The sequence below is a fragment of the Oncorhynchus nerka genome, linkage group LG13 (genome assembly GCF_034236695.1).
Source record: "Oncorhynchus nerka isolate Pitt River linkage group LG13, Oner_Uvic_2.0, whole genome shotgun sequence".
In the NCBI taxonomy this organism is placed as follows: Eukaryota; Metazoa; Chordata; class Actinopteri; order Salmoniformes; family Salmonidae; genus Oncorhynchus; species Oncorhynchus nerka.
Genome location: NC_088408.1, coordinates 20,340,992 through 20,362,021, shown reverse-complemented (window position 1 = coordinate 20,362,021; position 21,030 = coordinate 20,340,992). Strand labels below are relative to the sequence as shown.

At 43.3% G+C, this 21,030-nt stretch overlaps 1 protein-coding gene across 3 annotated transcripts; it reads right to left on the bottom strand.

Moving 5' to 3' along the window:
• Positions 1–816: 816 nt before the first annotated feature.
• On the bottom strand, positions 817–20,746 carry LOC115119251 (uncharacterized). 3 transcript variants are annotated; one of them, XM_029648010.2, is made up of 10 exons: positions 20,265–20,744; positions 19,669–19,998; positions 19,273–19,551; positions 18,993–19,043; positions 18,558–18,614; positions 5,626–5,724; positions 5,480–5,508; positions 5,307–5,354; positions 5,099–5,170; positions 817–4,903 (listed from the first exon to the last, which is right to left on the bottom strand). In XM_029648010.2, exons 1-10 carry the CDS (start codon positions 20,323–20,325, stop codon positions 4,790–4,792), a joined length of 1,140 nt encoding a protein of 379 aa, XP_029503870.1. In that variant the 5' UTR covers positions 20,326–20,744; the 3' UTR covers positions 817–4,789. The 3 variants fall into 3 exon arrangements, with proteins under 3 accessions (XP_029503870.1, XP_029503871.1, XP_029503872.1); XM_029648011.2 differs by having other exon boundaries at positions 19,702–19,998; XM_029648012.2 differs by lacking the exon at positions 18,993–19,043 and having other exon boundaries at positions 20,265–20,746.
• Positions 20,747–21,030: the final 284 nt, after the last annotated feature.

Below are 21,030 nucleotides of genomic sequence, written 5' to 3'. Positions count from 1 at the left end.
CCTTCGATGGCCACTGGCACACTTGGGAAGTGTGCTCTTCACAAATTAATCCAGGTTTCAACTGTACTGGGCAGTTGGCAGACAGTGCATGTGGCGTTGTGTGGGCGGGTGGATGGTTTGCTGATATCAATGTTGTGAGTGCCCCATGGTGGAGGTGGGGTTATGGTATGGGAAAGCATAAGGTATGGACAATGAACACAATTTCATTTTATCGATGGCAATTTGAATGCACAGAGACACCGTGACGAGATCCTGAGGCCCACAGTCGTGCCATTCATCCGCCGCCATTCATCCGCCGCCATCACCTCATGTTTCAGCATGATAATGCATGGCCCCATGGTGCAAGGCTCTGTAAACAATTCCTGGAAGCTGATAATGTCCCAATTCTTCTGTGGCCTGCATACTCACCAGACATGTAACCCATTGAGCATGTTTGGGATGCTCTGGATCGACATGTTCAACAACGTATTCCAGTTCCCGCCAATATCCAGCAACTTCTCACAGTAATTGAAGAGTAGTGGGACAACATTCCACAGGCCACAATCACAACAGCCTGATCAACTCTATGAGAAGCAGATGTGCATGAGGCAACTGGTGTTCACACCAGATACTGACTGGTTTTCTGATCCATGCCCCTACCTTTTTTTACATTAGGTACCCCTGTACTAAGGTTAGGCAGGGCTCTGCTTCTTGTAATACTACAAGGTTTCCCAAAGTCCTCAGGACACTTTACTAACACTTATTTTCAGAATAAATATTCTGCTTCATTATGGCAGATGTTTTCTTAGTAGAACAAAAATGAAATGAAACATTCAGTAAAGATTGATTTCCATTTTATTAAGTATATCCAATTTGTAAGTCGCTCTGGATAAGAGCGTCTGCTAAATGACTTAAATGTAAATGTAAATGTAGTCAATATAATTTGAAACAAGAGAAATGCAGGAAAAAAATTGCCATGAGTTTATCTGCAAAGCTAAATGTTTGGCAAAGATGCTACTATCATCCTAAAATAAAACTTAACACCAGTGTTCTACCTCATCCATCTAGTATTTAAAAACATATTTTAGTGGCCTGTGTGGTCCAGTGGCTCACTTGTATACAGTGAAAGTATTCAGACCCGTTCAATTTTCTTATTTTGTGACGTTACAGGCTTATTCTAAAATGGATTCAATAAAACATTTTCCTCATCAATCTTCACACAATACCCCACAATGACAAAGTAAAAACAGGTATTTAGATTTTGTTGCACATTTATAAAAAAATGTAACAAATACCTTATTCACGTAAGAATTCAGACCCTTTGCTATGAGACTCGAAATTTAGCAGGTGCATCTTGTTTCCATTGTCATCCTTGAGATGTTTCTACAACTTGATTGGAGTCCACCTGTGGTAAATTCAATTGATTGGACACGATTTGGAAAGGCACACATCTGTCTATGTAAGGTCAGAGCAAAAACCAAGCCATGAGGTTGAAGGAATTGTCCGTAGAGCTCCGAGACAGGATTGTGTCGAGGCCCAGATCTGGGGAAGGGTACCAAACAATGTCTGCAGCATTGAAGATCCCCAAGAACAGTGGCCACCATCATTCTTAAATGGGAAAAGTTTGAAACCACCAAGACTCTTCCTAGAGCTGGCTGCCTGGCCAAACTGAGCAATCGAGGGAGAAGGGCCTTGGTCAGGGAGATGACCAAGAACCAGATAGTAACTCTGACTGAGTTCCAGAGATCATCTGTGGAAATTAGAGAACCTTCCAGAAGGACAATCATCTCTGCAGTACTCCACCAATCAGGCCTTAATGGTAGAGTGGCAAGATGGAAGCCACTCCTCAGTAAAAGGCACATGACAGCCTCCTTAGAGTTTGCCAAAAGGCACCTAAAGGACTCTGAAAATGAGAAACAAGATTCTCTTGTCTGATGAAACCAAGTTTGAACTATTGGGCATGAATGCCAAGTGTCACATCTGGAAGAAACCTGCACAATCCCTACGGTAACGCACGGTGGTGTCAGCAGCATGCTGTGGGGATGTTATTCAGCCCAGGGATGGAGAGACTAGTCAGGATCGAGGAAAGATGAATGGAGCAAAGTACAGAGAGATCCTTGATGGAAAACCTGCTCAGGACCTCAGACTGGAGCAAAGGTTCACCTTCCATTAGGACGACGACTTTAAGAACACATCCAAGACAACGCAGGAGTGACTTCGGGATGAGTCTCTGAATGTCCTTGAGTGACCCAGCCAGAGCCCAGACTTGAACCCGATCGAACATCTCTGGAGAAGCCTGAAAATAGCATTGAAGCGATGCTCTCCATCCAACTTGACAGAGCTTGAGAGGATCTGCAGAGCAGAATGGGAGAAACAGGTGTGCCAAGCTTGCAGTGCCATACCCAAGAAGACTATAGGTTGTAATTGCTGACAAAGGTGCTTCAACAAAGTACTGAGTAAAGGGTATGAATTGACTTATGTAAATGTGATATTTCCATACTTTTTTTAGGAACTAAGCAAAAAAAATTAAACGTCCCTTTTATCAGGAACCTGTTTTTCAAAGATAATTTGTAAAAATCCAAATAACTTCACAGATCATTGTAAAGGGATTAAACACTGTTTCCCATGCTTTTTCAATGAAACATAAACAATTAATGAACATGCACCTGTGGAATTGTCGACACTAACGGCTTACAGACGGTAGGCAATTAAGCTCACAGTTATGAAAATGTAGGACACTAAAGAGAACTTTCTACTGACTCTGAAAAACACCCAAAAGAAAGATGCCCAGGCTCCCTGCTCATCTGCATGAACATGCATTAGGCAAGCTGCAAGGATGCATGAGGACTGCCGATGTGGCCAGGGTAATAATTTGCAATGTACGTACTATGAGACGCCTAAGACAGCGCTACAGGGAGACAGAGCGGACAGCTTCTCGCAGTGGCAGACCACGTGTAACAACACCTGCACAGGATCGGTACATCCGTACATCACAACTGCGGGACAGGTACAGGATGGCAACAACAACTGCCGAGATACACCAGGAATGCACAATCCCTCCATCACTGCTCAGACTGTCCACAATAGGCTGAGAGAGGCTGGACTGAGGGCTTGTAGGCCTGTTGTAAGGCAGGTCCTCACCAGAAATCACCGGCAACAACGTCGCCTATGGGCACAAACCCACCGTTGCTGGACCAGACAGGACTGGCAAAAAGTGCTCTTCTCTGACGAGTTGCCGTTTTGTCTCACCAGGTGTGATGGTCGGATTCGTGTTTATCGTCAAAGGAATGAGCGTTACACCGAGGCCTGTACTCTGGAGTGGGATCGATTTTGAGATGGAGGGTCCGTCATGGTCTGGGGCGGTGTGTCACAGCATCATCGGACTGAGCTTGTTGTCATTGCAGGCAATCTCAGCGCTGTGTGTTACAGGGAAAACATCCTCCTTCATGTGGTACCCTTCCTGCAGGCTCATCCTAACATGACCCTCCAACATGACAATGCCACCAGCCATACTGCTTGTTCTGTGTGTGATTTCCTGAAAGACAGGAATGTCAGTGATCTGCCATGGCCAGCGAAGAGCTCGGATCTCAATTCCATTGTGCACGTCTGGGACCTGTTGGATCGGAGGTTGAGGGCTATGGCCATTCCCCCCAGAGATGTCCAGGAACTTGCAAGTGCCTTGCTGGAAGATTGGGGTAACATCTCACAGCAATAACTGGTAATTCTGGTGCAGGTCATGAGGAGGAGATGCACTGCTGCAGTACTTAATGCAGCTGGTGGCCACACCAGATACTGACTGTTACTTTTGATTTTGACCCCCCCACTTTGATCAGGGACACATGATTCCAGTTCTGTTAGTCACATGTCTGTGGAACTTGTTCAGTCTATGTCTCAGTTGTTGAATCTTGTTATGTTCATACAAATATTTACACATGTTAAGTTTTCTGAAAATAAACGCAGTTGACAATGAGAGGGCTTTTTTTTTTTTGCCGAGTTTATATAACTTTGCAAAAATGTCTAAAAAACAGTTTCTTCTTTGTCATTATGGGGTTTTGTGTGTAGATTTATGAGGAAAAAAATGATTTAACCAATTTTAGAATAAGGCTGTAACTTATCAAAATGCGGAACAAGTCTGAATACTTCCCAGAATGCACTTTACAGCCTGGGCTACCAGAGTCAGCATGAGTGAATCTGAATCATGCCCTTTTGTTTCTCAAACTCTTCCACTTTTCCAGTCTCTTATCTCACTGGTCTATATCAATAAAATATACACATCTTAAAGCAGCAATCAGCAGTTGAAACAGTAACAAAGCACACTCCCCTCCACTGTTTTGCTAAAAATCTGAGGGATGGGGTAGGAGAAATGTAACCACTCTTAAATTCATAGACAGCTATGGATGCAAGGACTGGCCATCCATGATATCAACATTATAGTTTAAACCATGTTTTGAGGCTATACATTGTGTTTTTTTACATTTCATTTGTTTTACAAACATTGGAGTAAAACAAGCATATATTTTGGGTTCTGATGGGTTATGACAGTTTAACTAAACTCATGAGGCATTTCTACGTTTTATTTATCTAGAGTCAATGGGTGCATATCATTAATTAATATGTCCAGAAATTGATGTAACTAGTGCAGATTGTCCCTTTTAATAGCACCAAAATCTCTGTTCCTAGAATCAAATCAGGTCTGGAATCAGGGTATGAATGAGAGAGTGTGGTCTTCATGTTGATGTCTTTATATATATATATATATATATATATATTGATATATATTGATATATATTGATGTCTTGTCTCCCTGAGGTTACTTGGAGACAGTGGAGTAGAGGGAGCTGGGGTCAGCAGGGTTCTCTGTCTCTCTCCCTCTGCCAGAAGAGGGCATAACTGAGGCATACATCACTGCATCTTTACTGTTGGCCTACACACACACACACACACACACACACACACACACACACACACACACACACACACACACACACACACACACACACACACACACACACACACACACACACACACACACACACAACAACAACAAAGTATAGGCTTTAAACAGTGTATAGGAGGGAGAGTGATATCATTACGATATGTTCAGTTTTGCTTCACTTACGTTAACTCTATGAGGGGGATTTTGATTGAGGTGGTCAATGGAGGCATAGGTGATTCTGTCAGCAGGTTGACTCTACAAGGGTCAAAATTGTTATTGAAACGTGAATCATTTAAACTGGACATTAGTCTGATTGCATGATAACAACGGGGTCAAATTATGTTTCATATTAATCATGTTTCAAACCACATTAGAATGTTGATGCACTAACCTGGTCCTCATTGGTTGGTGGGGTGGAGTGGTTTACTGCATTCAGACCCTTTATCAATTAATAACAAATGTAATAGATTAAAAACAATAGAATTATAGTGCAAACTCTTGTTGTATTATACTATTATTAAAGTAAAATGACTAACTGTGTTAATTAAGTCACAGTTCACTCACAATGCTGTTATCAGTTGGCACTTGATTCTCTGACAAGAACAAATACAAGAAATCAGAAGAATTTCAATGAAACAACTGTCTGTCTCCATGTATTACTGTGTAATTAATGCACTCCATTAAACTCAGAGACAAATGTAAGTCCTTACTGTCTCTCCTCCTGCGTACTATGATGACAGCAGCAGTGACACACAACGCTGCTGCCAAAGCCAATCCTACAGTCACCGTGAGGAAGAGGTTCTGAGAGCCTGAGACGACCAGAGAGGGGAGAAGGGTCTGGTTAGTGGGGGACCTTACAGCAGGGCCAGCTCTCACCTTTTGGGGTCCCCCCCAACCAAAAATGCTAAAGCCCTTAAAAGGCTAGAGAGGGTATTACTCTCACAGCAAAACACATAAGTGGCCCCCATCCTGATGGTGGAGAGAAACATTTACGTTTTAAAGTCAATTTCCTGCTGTGTGGTGAATAGAACATTTTGCAGTTTTAACGGCCCAGCGCAGTCAAAAACATGATTTCCTGTGTTTTATATAAACTCAGCAAAAAAGAAACATCCTCTCACTGTCAACTGCACTGATTTTCAGCAAACTTAACATGTGTAAATATTTGTATGAACATAACAAGACTCAGCAACTGAGACATAAACTGAACAAGTTCCACAGACATGTGACTAACAGAAATGGAATAATGTGTCCCTGAACAAATGGGGGATCAAAATCAAAAGTAAGTCAGTATCTGGTGTGGTCACCAGCTGCATTAAGTACTGCAGTGCATCTCCTCTTCATGGACTGCACCAGATTTGCCAGTTCTTGCTGTAAGATGTTACCCCACTCTTCCACCAAGGAACCTGCAAGGCACCTGCAAGTTCCCGGACATTTCTATGGGGAAAGGCCCTAGCCCTCACACTCTGATCCAACAGGTCCCAGATGTGCTCAATGGGACTCGATCTCCCAGGAGACAGCGGCAACGATGCAGGTGGATGGCATAATGTTCTCTGGCTCGGAACCTGTGTTGTCGGCGTTGAACTGACGGGAGAGGGCGTCAGGCTTGGTATTCTTAGATCCGGGGCGATAAGTGAGTATAAAGTTGAATCTTCCAAAGAACAATGCCCACCTGGCCTGCCAGGAGCTCAAACGTTTGGCAGTCTGGATGTAGGACAGGTTTTTGTGGTCCGTCCACCCAATAAAGGGGAGAACCTGAGCCCTCCGACTAGTGACGCCACTCCTCAAGACCCAGCTTCACAGCCAGAAGTTCCTGGTTACCTTTGTCAAAATGTCTTGCTGCAGGTGAGAGTTTGCAGGACAAGAAGGCACATGGGTGGAGCTTCTGATCAGAGGGGGGGCGTTGAGACAGAACAGCACCTACCCTATTGTGTTGAGGCATCCACCTCGACGACGAACTGGAGTTCTGGGTTGGGCTGGGTTCGGATCGGACCAGAAGTGAGGCTTGAGTTCCCGAAACGCTGCCTCTTCCTCAGGGGTCCAGTGGAACTGAGTGGAGGTGGAGGTGAGAGTGGTGAGGGGCTGCCAAACGGCTGTAGTTACAGATGAAACGTTTAAAAAAAATGGCAAACCCCAGCTGTTGGAGAACTTGGTGAATGTGTTGCTGGTGAGCCTCAGGGTCCTTAGAAAAATTTGAATATCATCCACATAGACAAAAATGAAGCGTCCAGTCACATCCCACATAACATCATTAACCAGGCTCTGGAAAACAGCAGGAGCGTTAGTGAGACCAAAACGGCATGAACAAATACTCAAAGTGTCCAAGTGGTGTGTTGAACGCCGTTTTCCACTCGTCCCCCTCTCTGATGCGGACAAGGTGGTAGGCATTCCGGAGGTCCAGTTTAGTGAACACCGTGGCACCATGGAGGGGGGAAAAAGCAGAACTGGTGCGTGGCAAGGCATACTTGTTCCTAACAGTGAAACTATTCAGCCCACGGAAGCCTATGCACGACCTCAGTGACCCAAAAAAACAGCCCCTACCTGCGAGGAAGAAGGCCCACAATGTCCTGCAGCCAGGGAATCCTGGATGTACACCTCCATAGCCTCTTGCCCAGGGTGAGGGTGGTTATACAACCGGCTACAGGGGAGAGGAGCTCCAGGCTGGAGGTCAATAGCGCAGTCGTACGGCCGATGAGGCGGCAGAGACAGGGTGTGGAGCTTGCTGAACACGAGCTAGATCGTGATACTCTAGAGGAATTGATGACAGGTCCGAGGGTTCTGGAATGGACTGGGGCATAGACAAGGCAGGGGGAAGGGCAGAATGTAGACACTTAGAGTGAGTGACAAAATGTACGCCTAGTGGTTACCCTTCCAGCAGTCCAGTCGATCTCTGGGATGTGCAGCTTTAACCAAGGATGGCCAAGAACCAGGAGAGAGTGAGTGCAGTCGATTATGTGGAGACTAATCCTTTCCTGGTGATTCCCAGAGAGAAGCAGGATGACTGGCACGGTCCTCTCACTGACACGGACGAGGAGCTGTCCATTGAAAGCGTTGGCATCGAGGGGTGAATCGAGTGGAACAGTGTCCAGACCCAACTGGGCAACACCTCGGGCCAGGAAACTCTCATCAGCACCCGAGTCGATGAGGGCAGGAAGAGAAAAGGCCTGGCTTTGCCATACAAGAGTTCTGTCTAGCAAGGGTCTGGGGAATGATGGACCGGCGCTTTGACTCAGCAGTATATCCCCCACAACGTCCAAGCCACCCCCTTTAGCTGGCCGCAGCGAACAAGTGGAGACAAAGTGACCAACCTGGCCTCAGTATAGGCAGCTCCTGGTGCTGACTCGCCACTGCCTCTCCTCAGGAGAGAGACGTGCCCGGTCGAGCCGTGTGGGTTTAGGTTCTGCCTTCTCTCCGACGCTCAAGGAGATGGTTGTGGAAGCAGATGGCGAGAGAGATGAGCTCTTCAAGTCCATCAGGCGTTTGCAAACAAGTTAGATTATTTGTACATTGTTTAATTATATTATGATTAATTCAATGTTGATTCATTGAAGAGTTTAAACGTGTTTTAATTGTTAATTTAAAAACATTATTCAAGATGAAGTAGTGTCAATGTTCATTCATCACAGATCATAATTCAGTCTCATAATTCAGTCTCTAAAGCTTGTCTGTGTTTGTAGCTTTCTCATAATTCAGTCTCTAAAGCTTGTCTGTGTTTGTAGCTTTCTCAAATGACATGACCTTTTGTCCAGTTGTGAGGTCACCAGTCAGTTGTATTTGACTGTCACTGTCTAAGGATATCAGCCATGTGAACCCATTTTGCAGCTTATCATAATGTTATGCATCACCAATGCAGCCACAGACCTACAGTATGATAACTGGCCTAATGGGCATGTGCACCTTGTCATTGTACATCTGAATCAGAAAATAGCTAAACTCACACATAATTTGCATACTGATGATCTAGCTATATGATCTCTATTAAAAATGATACTAGTAGATGATGTATATGAGATTAACCATAAACCCGATTTTAGACACTATTTTTCAGACATGAAATTGTTTAGTGCAAATGCAACCCTTGTATTCTAGGTACTGTACTGTACATGAAAATAAGGAGCAGGCAATTTGTAGGCTAATTAAAAATGTCAAAGGAAAATAATATGGCTTGGGGAGTGTGGATATTCTACCTTGTTCATTTGCTGAGGATGATTTTAGAACACAAAGACTAAATCAAATGGTCAGTGGCATGGAGGAGGATTGCAGAGATGTTGCTGTTGGTGGTGGGTAAAGATTTGCATGACAATGTTTGCAAGTCAAAGCCACCATTTCCTTTACCCAAAGTACCCATTTATGTATTTTACAAGAGGTAAGCTACACTATATATACAAAAGTATGTGGACACCCCTTCAAATAAGTGGATTCGGCTATTTCAGACAGACCCGTTGCTGACAGGTGTATAAAATCGAGCACACAGCCATGCAATCTCCAAAGTAAAACATTGGCAGTAGAATGGCCTTACTGAAGAGCTCAGGGACTTTCAACGTGGCACTGTCATAGGATGCCACTTTTCCAACAAGTCAGTTGGTCAAATTTATTGCCTGCTAGAGCTGCCCTGGTCAACTGTGCTGTTATTGTGAAGTGGAAACCTCTAGGAGCAACAACGGCTCAGCATGAAGTGGTAGGCCACACAAGCTCATAGAACGGGACCGCCGAGTGTTGAAGTGCGCAGTGGGTAAAAATCGAACACTCGCTACCGAGTTCCATACTGCCTCTGGAAGAAACATCAGCACAATAACTATTCATCGGGAGCTTCATGAAATGGGTTTCCATGACCGAGCAGCCGCACACAAGCCTAACATCACAACTCACATTGCCAAGCTTCGATTGGAATGGTGTAAAGCTTGCCACAATTGGACTCTGGAGCAGTGGAAATGCGTTCTCTGGAGTGATGAATCATGCTTCACCATCTGGCAGTCCAACAGACAAATCTGGGTTTGGTGGATGCCAGGAGAACCCTACCTGCCCCAATGCATAATGCCAACTGTAAAATTTGGTGGAGGAGGAATAATGGTCTGGGGCTGCTTTTCATGGTTTGGGCTATGCCCCTTAGTTCCAGTGAAGGGAAATGTAAATGCTACAGCATACAATGACATTCTAGATTATTCTGTGCTTCCAATTTTGTGGCAACAGTTTGGGGAAGGCCCTTTCCTGTTTCAGCATGACAAAGCCCCCGTGCACACATGTACATTGGTTTTTGGTGGGCAAATTTCACAATTCAATTTGCTCAACACATTCACAAAAGGTGGCTACAGTATGATCACAGTTATGAGGTTTAGGTTGCTTGATGTTGATAGCTAGCTAGCAGCACAACCAAACATTGTTGTGCAAATCTCTCTTCACCCACCATCAACACCAACAATCTCTGCACTCCTCCTCCATGCCATTGACTATGATTTTGTATCTGTATTCTAGCCAAGCAAAATCATATAGAATTGGAAAACCAGACACAGCGATAATTGGCTTTCCTCCATCTCTTTTGGCTGTAACTATGTTTCCTGAACGGAAGATTTTCAAGCAAACATCTGCTCCTCACCTGATTGGTTAACGTCAGTGGTCATGGGGTTCAATTTGCATAAAGTAGAGCAGAGCTGTCTTCTTCTATCACTCGGCTAGTAAGGTTCCCACCACTCACCTTCCCACAATCCCTTGCACATTGCTCCGTGTGCTCCCGTTGAACTTTAATGGGGGCAGAATTTTTCTCTGGTGAATTCGGGAGTGGTGGAAAACCTACGCGGCCGCCTATGGTAGCAGATGGACGAGGGCAGCATTTTCTGATATAAACTGACCAAGATGCACCTCCAACAACAATACATAAAACCTCACATAATTCGACCCCAAAACAATGACAATTTCTCTCAAACAGTAGCATAAGCGCTTTTTAGGTGGGCGTTGATGCCGCTCTGTGAGCAGCAGTGTCCACTTTGTCAAAAGCAGGGATGCAAAATATTTTGCTTGTCTATTCCCAGTGCGCCTCTCCAGGGTGCTGTTGGAGACACGCATCTCACGTAGCAAGTATAGGACATGGTAGAAAGAGTGTGGCCTTTTCTGTAACCTACAGGCTGGAGATGAAATGTATGACAATATAATGAGATGGACACTTTTTAGGTCATGCAGGTTTCTTTGATCAAATAGCCTACCCGAAGACACTTTTTACGTCATGCAGGTTTCTTTGATCAAATAGCCTACCCGAAGACACTTTTTACGTCATGCAGTAGATGGTATCGAGTACAGTATATACATATGAGATGAGTATGTAGACAAAGTAAACAAAGTGGCATAGTTAAAGTGGCTAGTGACATAAGAATGCAGTCGATGATCTAGAGTACAGTATATACATATGCATATGAGATGAATAATGTAGGGTAAGTAACATTATATAAGGTAGCATTGTTTAAAGTGGCTAGTGATATATTTACATCATTTCCCATCAATTCCCATTATTAAAGTGGCTGGAGTTGGGTCAGTGTCAATGACAGTGTGTTGGCAGCAGCCACTCAATGTTAGTGGTGGCTGTTTAACAGTCTGATGGCCTTGAGATAGAAGCTGTTTTTCAGTCTCTCGGTCCCAGCTTTGATGCACCTGTTCCCAGTGCACCTGTTCCCAGTACCCGAAGACACTTTTTACGTCATGCAGGTTTCTTTGATCAAATAGCCTTCCTGAAGACACTTTTTACGCCATGCAGGTTTCTTTGATCAAATAGCCTTCCCGAAGACACTTTTTACGTCATGCAGGTTTCTTTGACCAAATAGCCTACCCGAAGACACTTTTTACGTCAAGCAGGTTTCTTTGACCAAATAGCCTACCCGAAGACACTTTTTATGCCATGCAGGTTTCTTTGATCAAATAGCCTTCCCGAAGACACTTTTTACGTCAAGCAGGTTTCTTTGACCAAATAGCCTACCCGAAGACACTTTTTATGCCATGCAGGTTTCTTTGATCAAATAGCCTTCCCGAAGACACTTTTTACGTCATGCAGGTTTCTTTGATCAAATAGCCTTCCCGAAGACACTTTTTACGCCATGCAGGTTTCTTTGATCAAATATCCTACCCGAAGACACTTTTTACGTCATGCAGGTTTCTTTGATCAAATAGCCTTCCCGAAGACACTTTTTACGTCATGCAGGTTTCTTTGATCAAATAGCCTTCCCGAAGACACTTTTTACGTCATGCAGGTTTCTTTGATCAAATAGTCTACCCAAAGACACTTTTTACGTCAAGCAGGTTTCTCCTATCAAATATTCTAACCTAAATGGCGCCCAATCAAATAAAAAATGCACTGTCAAACAATATTTTCAGTGATCAGATTTTCCTGCACTTTTCGATGAAACGCACGTTCTGTTATAGTCACAGCCGTGATTGAACCAGTTTTAGAAACGTCTGAGTGTTTTCTATCCACACATACTAATCATATGCACATACTATATTCCTGGCATGAGTAGCAGGGCGCTGAAATGTTGCGCGATTTTTAACAGAATGTTCGAAAAAGTAGGGGGTAGGATCAACAGGCTTTAGCAGGCGAAACCCCGAGAACAAACCATTCAGATTTTTTTTTTGAGGTCACTCTCTTTTCAATGGGTTTTCATTGGGAATCCAGATTCAAGGGACATTCTTGCAGTTCCTATCGCTTCCATGGATGTCAACAGTCTTTAGAAATTGGTTGAGGTTTTTCCTTTTTGTAATGAAGAGGTACGGCCATCTTGAACGAGGGTCACTTGAAGTGTACTGTTAGATAGAGGTACATGACCAGAAATCTACCTACAGTTTGTTTTTCTACTGTATTGAACACAGATCAACCCGTCTTCAATTTTATCGATAATTTACGTAAAAAAATACCTACAGTTGTATTACAAAAGTAGTTTTAAATGTTTTGGCAAAGTTTACAGGTAACTTTTGAGATATTTTGTAGTCACGTTGCACAAGTTGGGACTGGCGTTTTTCTGGATCAAACGCGCCAAATAAATGGACATTTTGGATATATATCGACGGAATTAATCGAACAAAAGGACCATTTGTGATGTTTATGGGACATATTGGAGTGCCAACAAAAGAAGCTCGTAAAAGGTAAGGCATGAATTATATTTTTTATTTCTGCGTTTTGTGTCACGCCTGAAGGGTTGAAATATGGTTTCTCTCTTTGTTTATGGAGGTGTTATCCTCAGATAATAGCATCGTTTGCTTTCGCCGAAAAGCCTTTTTGAAATCTGACACGTTGGCTGGATTCACAACAAGTGTAGCTTTAATTTGTTATCTTGCATGTGTGATTTCACGAAAGTTTGATTTTTATAGTAATTTATTTGAATTCGGTGCTCTGCATTTTCCCTGGCTTTTGGCCAGGTGGGACGCTAACGTCCCAAATATCCCAGAGAGGTTTTAGGTCTGAAACTTTGCACATACACTGCTGCCATCGGAATTACAACCAGAGTGATGGCTAGATTTGGAACCTTTCTGTTGCATTTCAAAGATGGTGGTAGAAAACAAAAGGTTTACCAGATCCATTGTGTTATATTCTACTACATTCAATTCACGTTTCCACAAACTTCAACGTGTTACGCGGGACTAGGTGTGTGTGCAGGAATCAGACGCAGAGAGAGAGTAAAAAAAGTGCTTTACTATTGCACACCAAACTGATATGCCCAATACAATACAGGGCGTAGGACACTATACCAGACAACCCAAAACCACAGGGTGTCCAGTATAGAAAATAAAACACACTACGACCTAATATGTACACACGTAACAAAAGACAAACTTGCACAAAACAAGGGCGGGTCAAACTACTACATATAAGGAAGCTAATTAAACCAAAATACACACAGGTGAAACTAATAAGACCAAACCAAAAGACAAACGAAAAAGGGATCGGTAGCGGCTAGTAGGAACAGGCAGGGGAGCCAACTTCGGCAGAAGTCGTGACAGTTACCTTTCAAATGGTACCAAGGATATGCATATCTTTGCTTTAGTGCCTGAGCTACAGGCAGTTAGATTTGGATATGTCATTTAGGCGAAAATTGAAAAACGGGGGCTATCCCTACGAAGTTTTTAACTCAATGTTAGGCTTCATACTGCTGTGAATTTATCCAGTCAATTTACACTGTGAAAGAAAAGAAAGTGTACCACTTACACTATGTGCACTACGGGAGCTGCGCTGAGTGAGCTCCCTCACAATCCCTGGGTATGCCGTTCAAAAAGATACCTTATTATTTTAGTTTTTTAGGGAAAATAAAGGTGTCCTACAACAACACAATGTAACAGATAATGTTATTGTTTTCAAGTGAGTACAAAACTAATCTGTAAACTGCAGTGAATAGCCAATGTTTGGCTAACCGCTCAATAGCATGGCATTTTCAATGTATGTTCATTTTGAAATAACTGCATCGAGCCTGCCTGACTGGGCAACCATTTGGATCAGTTTCTTTTCTCTACAAGGTCCATGCACATTAGCAGAACAGTAATATCACTGATACACCCATATTTAGTAATATGGTATATTATAGTGCAATGCATATGAATTATGATTATGCGCAAGCGCAGAGGAAGTTGTGTCCATAGTGGATAGAGCCCCACCACTAAAATAATCTTTGGGCCCACAGTTGAACATAATAAGACCCATACAACATAGCAGTCAAACATGGAAATTGTTCAAATCGTTTATTCACCATTCATTTTTTTCCCATAGGGGATTCCAGAAACAGGTCTTTCACTTTCACGCCGTCCTACAATCTAAGGTAGATGCACTCAATCTCACACAAATTATCAAGGAACCTACCAGGTACAACCCTAAATCCGTAAACACGGGCACCCTCATAGATATCATCCTGACCAACCTGCCCTTCAAATACACCTCGGCTGTCTTCAACCAGGATCTCAGCGATCACTGCCTCATTGCCTGCGTCCGTAATGGGTCCGTAGTCAAACGACCACCCCTCATCACTGTCAAACGCTCCCTAAAACACTACAGCGAGCAGGTCTTCCTAATCGACCTGGCCCGGGTATCCTGGAAGAATATTGACCTCCTCTCATCAGTAGAGGATTCCTGGTTGTTCTTTAAAAGTGCTTTCCCCACCATCTTAAATAAGCATGCCCTATTCTAAAAAGCTAGAATTAAGAACAGATATAGCCCTTGGTTCACTCCAGACTTGACTGCCCTTGACCAGCACAAAAACATATTGTGGCGTACTGCATTAGCATCGAATAGTCCCTGTGAAATGCAGCTTTTCAGGGAAGTTAGGATCCAATATACACAGGCAGTTATGAAAGCAAACGCTAGCTTTTTCAAACAGACATTTGCATCCTGTAGCACAAATTCCAAAAAGTTTTGGGACAAAGTAAAGTCCATGTGGTGTGGGGGCTGTGCTTTGGCAAAGTGGGTGGGGTTATATCCTTCCTGTTTGGCCCTGTCCGGGGGTGTCCTCGGATGTCTCATGACCCCTCCTGTCTCAGCCTCCAGTATTTATGCTGCAGTAGTTTATGTGTCGGGGGGCTGAGGTCAGTTTGTTATATCTGGAGTACTTCTCCTGTCCTATTCGGTGTCCTGTGTGAATCTAAGTGTGCGTTCTCTAATTCTCTCCTTCTCTCTTTCTTTCTCTCTCTCGGAGGACCTGAGCCCTAGGACCATGCCCCAGGACTACCTGACATGATGACTCCTTGCTGTCCCCAGTCCACCTGGCCATGCTGCTGTTCCAGTTTCAACTGACCTGAGCCCTAGGACCATGCCCCAGGACTACCTGACATGATGACTCCTTGCTGTCCCCAGTCCACCTGGCCATGCTACTGGTCCAGTTTCAACTTCCACCTGACTGTGCTGCTGCTCCAGTTTCAACTGTTCTGCCTTATTATTATTCGACCATGCTGGTCATTTATGAACATTTGAACATCTTGGCCATGTTCTGTTATAATCTCCACCCGGCACAGCCAGAAGAGGACTGGCCACCCCACATAGCCTGGTTCCTCTCTAGGTTTCTTCCTAGGTTTTGGCCTTTCTAGGGAGTTTTTCCTAGCCACCGTGCTTCTACACCTGCATTGCTTGCTCTTTGGGGTTTTAGGCTGGGTTTCTGTACAGCACTTTGAGATATCAGCTGATGTACGAAGGGCTATATGAATACATTTGATTTGATTTGATTTGATGGAGAATAAGAGCACCTCCTCCCAGCGGCCGACTGCACTGAGGCTAGGAAACACTGATAACACTGTCACCACCGATAAATCCACGATAATCGAGAATATCTAGAAACATTTTTCCCCCGGCTGGCCATGCTTTCCACCTGGCTACCCCTACCCCGGCCAACAATTCTGCACCCCCCGCAGAAACTTGCCCAAGCCCCCACTGCTTCTCATTCACCCATTTCCAGATAGCTGATGTTCTGAAAGAGCTGCAAAATCTGGACCCCTTCAAATCAGCTGGGCTAGACAATCAGGACCCTCTCTTTCTAAAGTTAACCACCGTAATTGTTGCAACCCCTATTACCAGCCTGTTCAACCTCTCTTTCGTATCATCTGAAATCCCTAAAGATTGGAAAGCTGCCGCGGTCATCCCCCTCTTCAAAGGGGGGGAGACATTCTAGACCCAAACTGTTACAGACCTAAATCTATCCCACCCTGCCTTTCTAAGGTCTTTGAAAGTCAAGTTAACAAACAGATCACCGACCATTTCGAATCACACCGTACCTTCTCCGCTATGCAATCTGGTTTCCGAGCTGGTCATGGGTGCACCTCAGCCACGCTCAGGTTCCTAAACTATATAATAATCGCCATCGATAAAAGACAATACTGTGCAAACGTATTCATCAACCTGGCCAAGGATTTCGACTCTGTTATTCGCCACATTCTTATCGGCAGAGTCAGCAGCCTTGGTTTCTCAAATGACTGCCACGCCTGGTTTACCAACTACTTCTTAGACAGAGTTCAGTGTGTCAAAAAGGCGGGCCTGTTGTCCGGACCTCTGGCAGTCTCTATGGGGGTGCCGCAGGGTTCAATTCTCAGGCCGACTCTTTTCTATGTATACATCAATGATGTTGCTCTTGATGCTGGGGATTCTCTGATCCACCTCTACGCAGACGACACCATTCTGTATACTTCAGGCCCTTCTTTGGACACTGTGCTAACTAACCTCCAGACAAGCTTCAATGCCATACAACTCTCCTTCCATGGCCTCCAACTGCTCTTAAATGCAAGTAAAACTAAATGCATGCTCTTCAATCAATCGCTGCCCACACCTGCCCACCCGTCCAGCATCACTGCTCTGGACGGTTCTGACTTAGAATATGTGGACAACTACAAATACCTCGGTGTCTGGATAGACTGTAAACTATCCTTCCAGACTCCAATCCAAAATTACATCTAGAATCTGCTTCTTACTTTGCAACACAGCATCCTTCACTCATGCTGCCAAACATACCCTCGTAAAACTGACTATCCTACTGATCCTTGACTTTGGTGATGTCATTTACAAAATAGCCTCAAACACTCTTCTCAGCATATTGGACGCAATCTATCACAGTGCCATCTTTTTTCTCACCAAAGCCCCATATACTACCCACCACTGCGACCTGTATGCTCTCATTGGCTGGCCCTCGCTTTATATTCATTGCCAAACCCACTGGCTCCAGGTCATTTATAAGGCTTTGCTTGGTAAAGCCCCGCCTTATCGGAGCTCACTGGTCACCATAGGAGCACCCACCCGTAGCATGCACTCCAGCAGGTATATTTCACTGGTCACACCCAATTCCAATTCCTTTGGTTGCCTTTCCTTCCAGTTCTCTGCTGCCAATGACTGGAACGAATTGCAAAAATCACTCAAGCTGGAGACTCATATCTCCCTCACTAACTTTAAGCACCAGTTGTCAGAGCAACTCACAGATCATTGCACCTGTACACAGCCCATCTGTAAATAGGCCATTCAACCACCTCATCCTCATATTGTTATATTTATTGCCTTACCTCCCTAATCTTACTACATTTGCACACACTGTATATAGATGTTTCTATTGTGTTATTGCCTTTGTTTGTTTATCCCATTGTTTGTGTCACACTGCTTTGCTTTACCTTGGCCAGGTAGCAGTTGTAAATGAGAACTTGTTCTCAACTGGCTTACCTGATTAACTAAAGGTCAAAATAATACATAAAAAAACAGGAACAGTACTCATTTATGTATCTAGATGGCACATGGAAGATGTACTATTTCTGATTACATTTTTCCTGAGGCGTTGAAGGTGACGTCACCACCATCTTCTGTGCCCTTTAATATCTAGTTCAGGAGGAGAAAAACATCCTCTTTTAAATAACTCTTCATCATCAGACATCATTGTTCACTCATCACTGATACCAGGAGTTTACTTTAATGTCATTAAAGTTTAGCACTGGCGTGGGATGTCAGAGTTACATAGACAAGCAGGGATTCATATGGGAACAGAGAAGTGTGAAATGCACCACAGCAAATGTGAAGATCAAAACACAAGTTAGACTGCATATACACATACTGTAAATGCTTTGTGTTGACCAAGGTAATACATCTGACTTTGGCCCCATGCTGTACCACTCATACAATCTACAATACAACTGAGAAGGGAAATAGTATTAAATACAATACCAGCAGAAGATGGGGAGGTGGTTGACAAGGCTGGTCTTGTAGTAGAGGCTGTACTTCCTGGATAGTAGTTGAAAACAGAGTGACCACTTTTCATTGGTGAATAATGGTGACATCACAGTACAGAATGGTTCCACATCCAGTGACTCACTCTGTTGCCTGTAGAGTTCTCTCTACTCAATCTGTTAAATCTTTCTCCAATCTCTAGAGCACAAGCAGTACTTCCTATAAATATGTTTGGGGCTGTTTTTACATGACCAGTCTTATACTGTTGTGGAGTACTGCTAGTTGTCTTGATGGGAATTAGAGAAGTTACACCAGAACTGTCTGAAAAACATATAATCTTTCTGGACCCAGTCTCAAACCCTGACACAGCAAGGAGAACACAATACCCAGTTCTATGTATCCAGACATCATACAGATGGGATAATATTTTACCTGGGACAGTAGAGATGACATCATCACTATCAGTGGTCCTTTCTTCAATATCTAATTCAGTAGGAGATGAACATCCTCTTTTAGTTGATTAAATAACCCATCATCATCATCATCATCACCACCATCATCATCAGACAGCAGTAGGATTCAAATCAAATCCATCATCAATCACTAATATCACTAATATCAGGATAAAGAATCAGGTTTGATATTCAACTTTAATATCATCACAGATCTTGTGAACTTATTCAGATTATAGGAACATAACAATAACACATACCTGAGAATGTGGAGGTGAAGTCAATGGAGATCTTCATGTTTCCCTTTTCAGTCAGTGTGCACGTCCACTTCCTGTTGTTGTCCTTCTTCTGGAGTGTCACAGTCAGAGTGATGTCACAGGAAGAATCCTGTGTGTCCTGGGCATTAGTACCTGATTTAGGGACCCAGCTGAGACTAAATCCTGACCAGCAGGTTCCATGTTGCGTATCGGTGAGCAGAGAACACCGTAATGTCATATTTACATTAGGCTTCAGATCTGTCACTGCTGTGGTAGAGGAGACTGAGAAAGAGAAAAAGGTATACAGTATTTGTTGGTTGTTTTCACATTACATATGATTATTAACACCACACTTATACACAGTGAAATTTACACTCTGATTTAAACAGTAATACTCACTAGTTAGAACAGACAATTCAACCTGAGCATCACCTTCATGTTGTGGTCCATTCTCTGTAAGGAACTGTCGACAGGTGTAGAGTCCAACATCCTCAGCTCTGACATCACTAACATGTAGAAAACAGTTAATCCCTAATCTCAGTCTGTCTGCTCTCTCTGTCTGGTCAACTTCGATCTTCCCCAATCTGACCTCTTGAATAGTACGAGTAGATCCAGCTCTGTTATAGATCCATGTGGTTGAGGAACAGTCTGGATAAACCACATTGTTACACGGCAGACTGACATTATCTCCCACTCTGGAGAACATAGAGAGAGTTTCTCCACTGACACCTGGAAGGAGTATGACATCAGATAATTATTAACTGGTAATACAGATGACATTATATTTCATATGTATTCTTATTGATATTCTTCAGTGTGAATAATAGTGTAATATACTGTCTATTATACAATAGTGAAGATAAGAGTAAACAGATACACAACAGAAATGTCATCATAATATTAGTAAAATGTAAACTGAACTAGTTTGGCCGTGTGAAATTAATGTGTTTTATGATCTCTAATGACATATTCTTACTCTCTCTCCTCTGTCTTACCTGTTAGTAGGTACAAAACGGTCACAAGCAATCCCAAAAATGATTGATAGATGTCAGCCATGATCCTCTCTCTCTCTCTCTCTCTCTCTCTCTCTCTCTCTCTCTGTCTCTCTCTGTCTCTCTCTGTCTCTGTGTGTGTATATTTCTCTGTCTCTTTCCTCTGTCAGAGTGTCTCAGCACTATGAGTTTCTCACCATACAGCAGCATCTCTATTCACCACTATAGCATCACTTCCTCATAGTGGTCATGGTTTTAATCTAGTTTCTGACACCTTGGTGAGAATCCTCCAGCTCACCAGCAGTTGAAGGCCTTCTACACATGTATGAGAGCCTGTATTAGTGATGCAGGGATTTGGCATTAATGTGGTCATATTCAAGTGGTGGTCGGTGCCGTTTAATTGGATGATTGATTAATATTCCAGTCACCCAGCTCAGTGTAACATTGATAAGTTTAGGCTACTACATGATACTAGAATGAATAAACCCCTGATCACATGCAAATTAACAAAATAAATATTGTTAATTCCTTCTCGCATCTACACTCTCCTCCTCTCACCTTTTTCCTTTGCTTGTGGGATCCAGTGCAAAACACCTCAGCTGTCTGTGTCTAGGTGACTAAACCTTTCCAAGCCAAACCTTCATATCATAACCGCTAACCGCTACACACAACCTACATCATTTTCACCATATTGGCTAAGGTCAGTCAACATAGCTACTAGAACTAACGTGTTAATAAACACTCTACAATAATGCAGTAGAGTGTACAG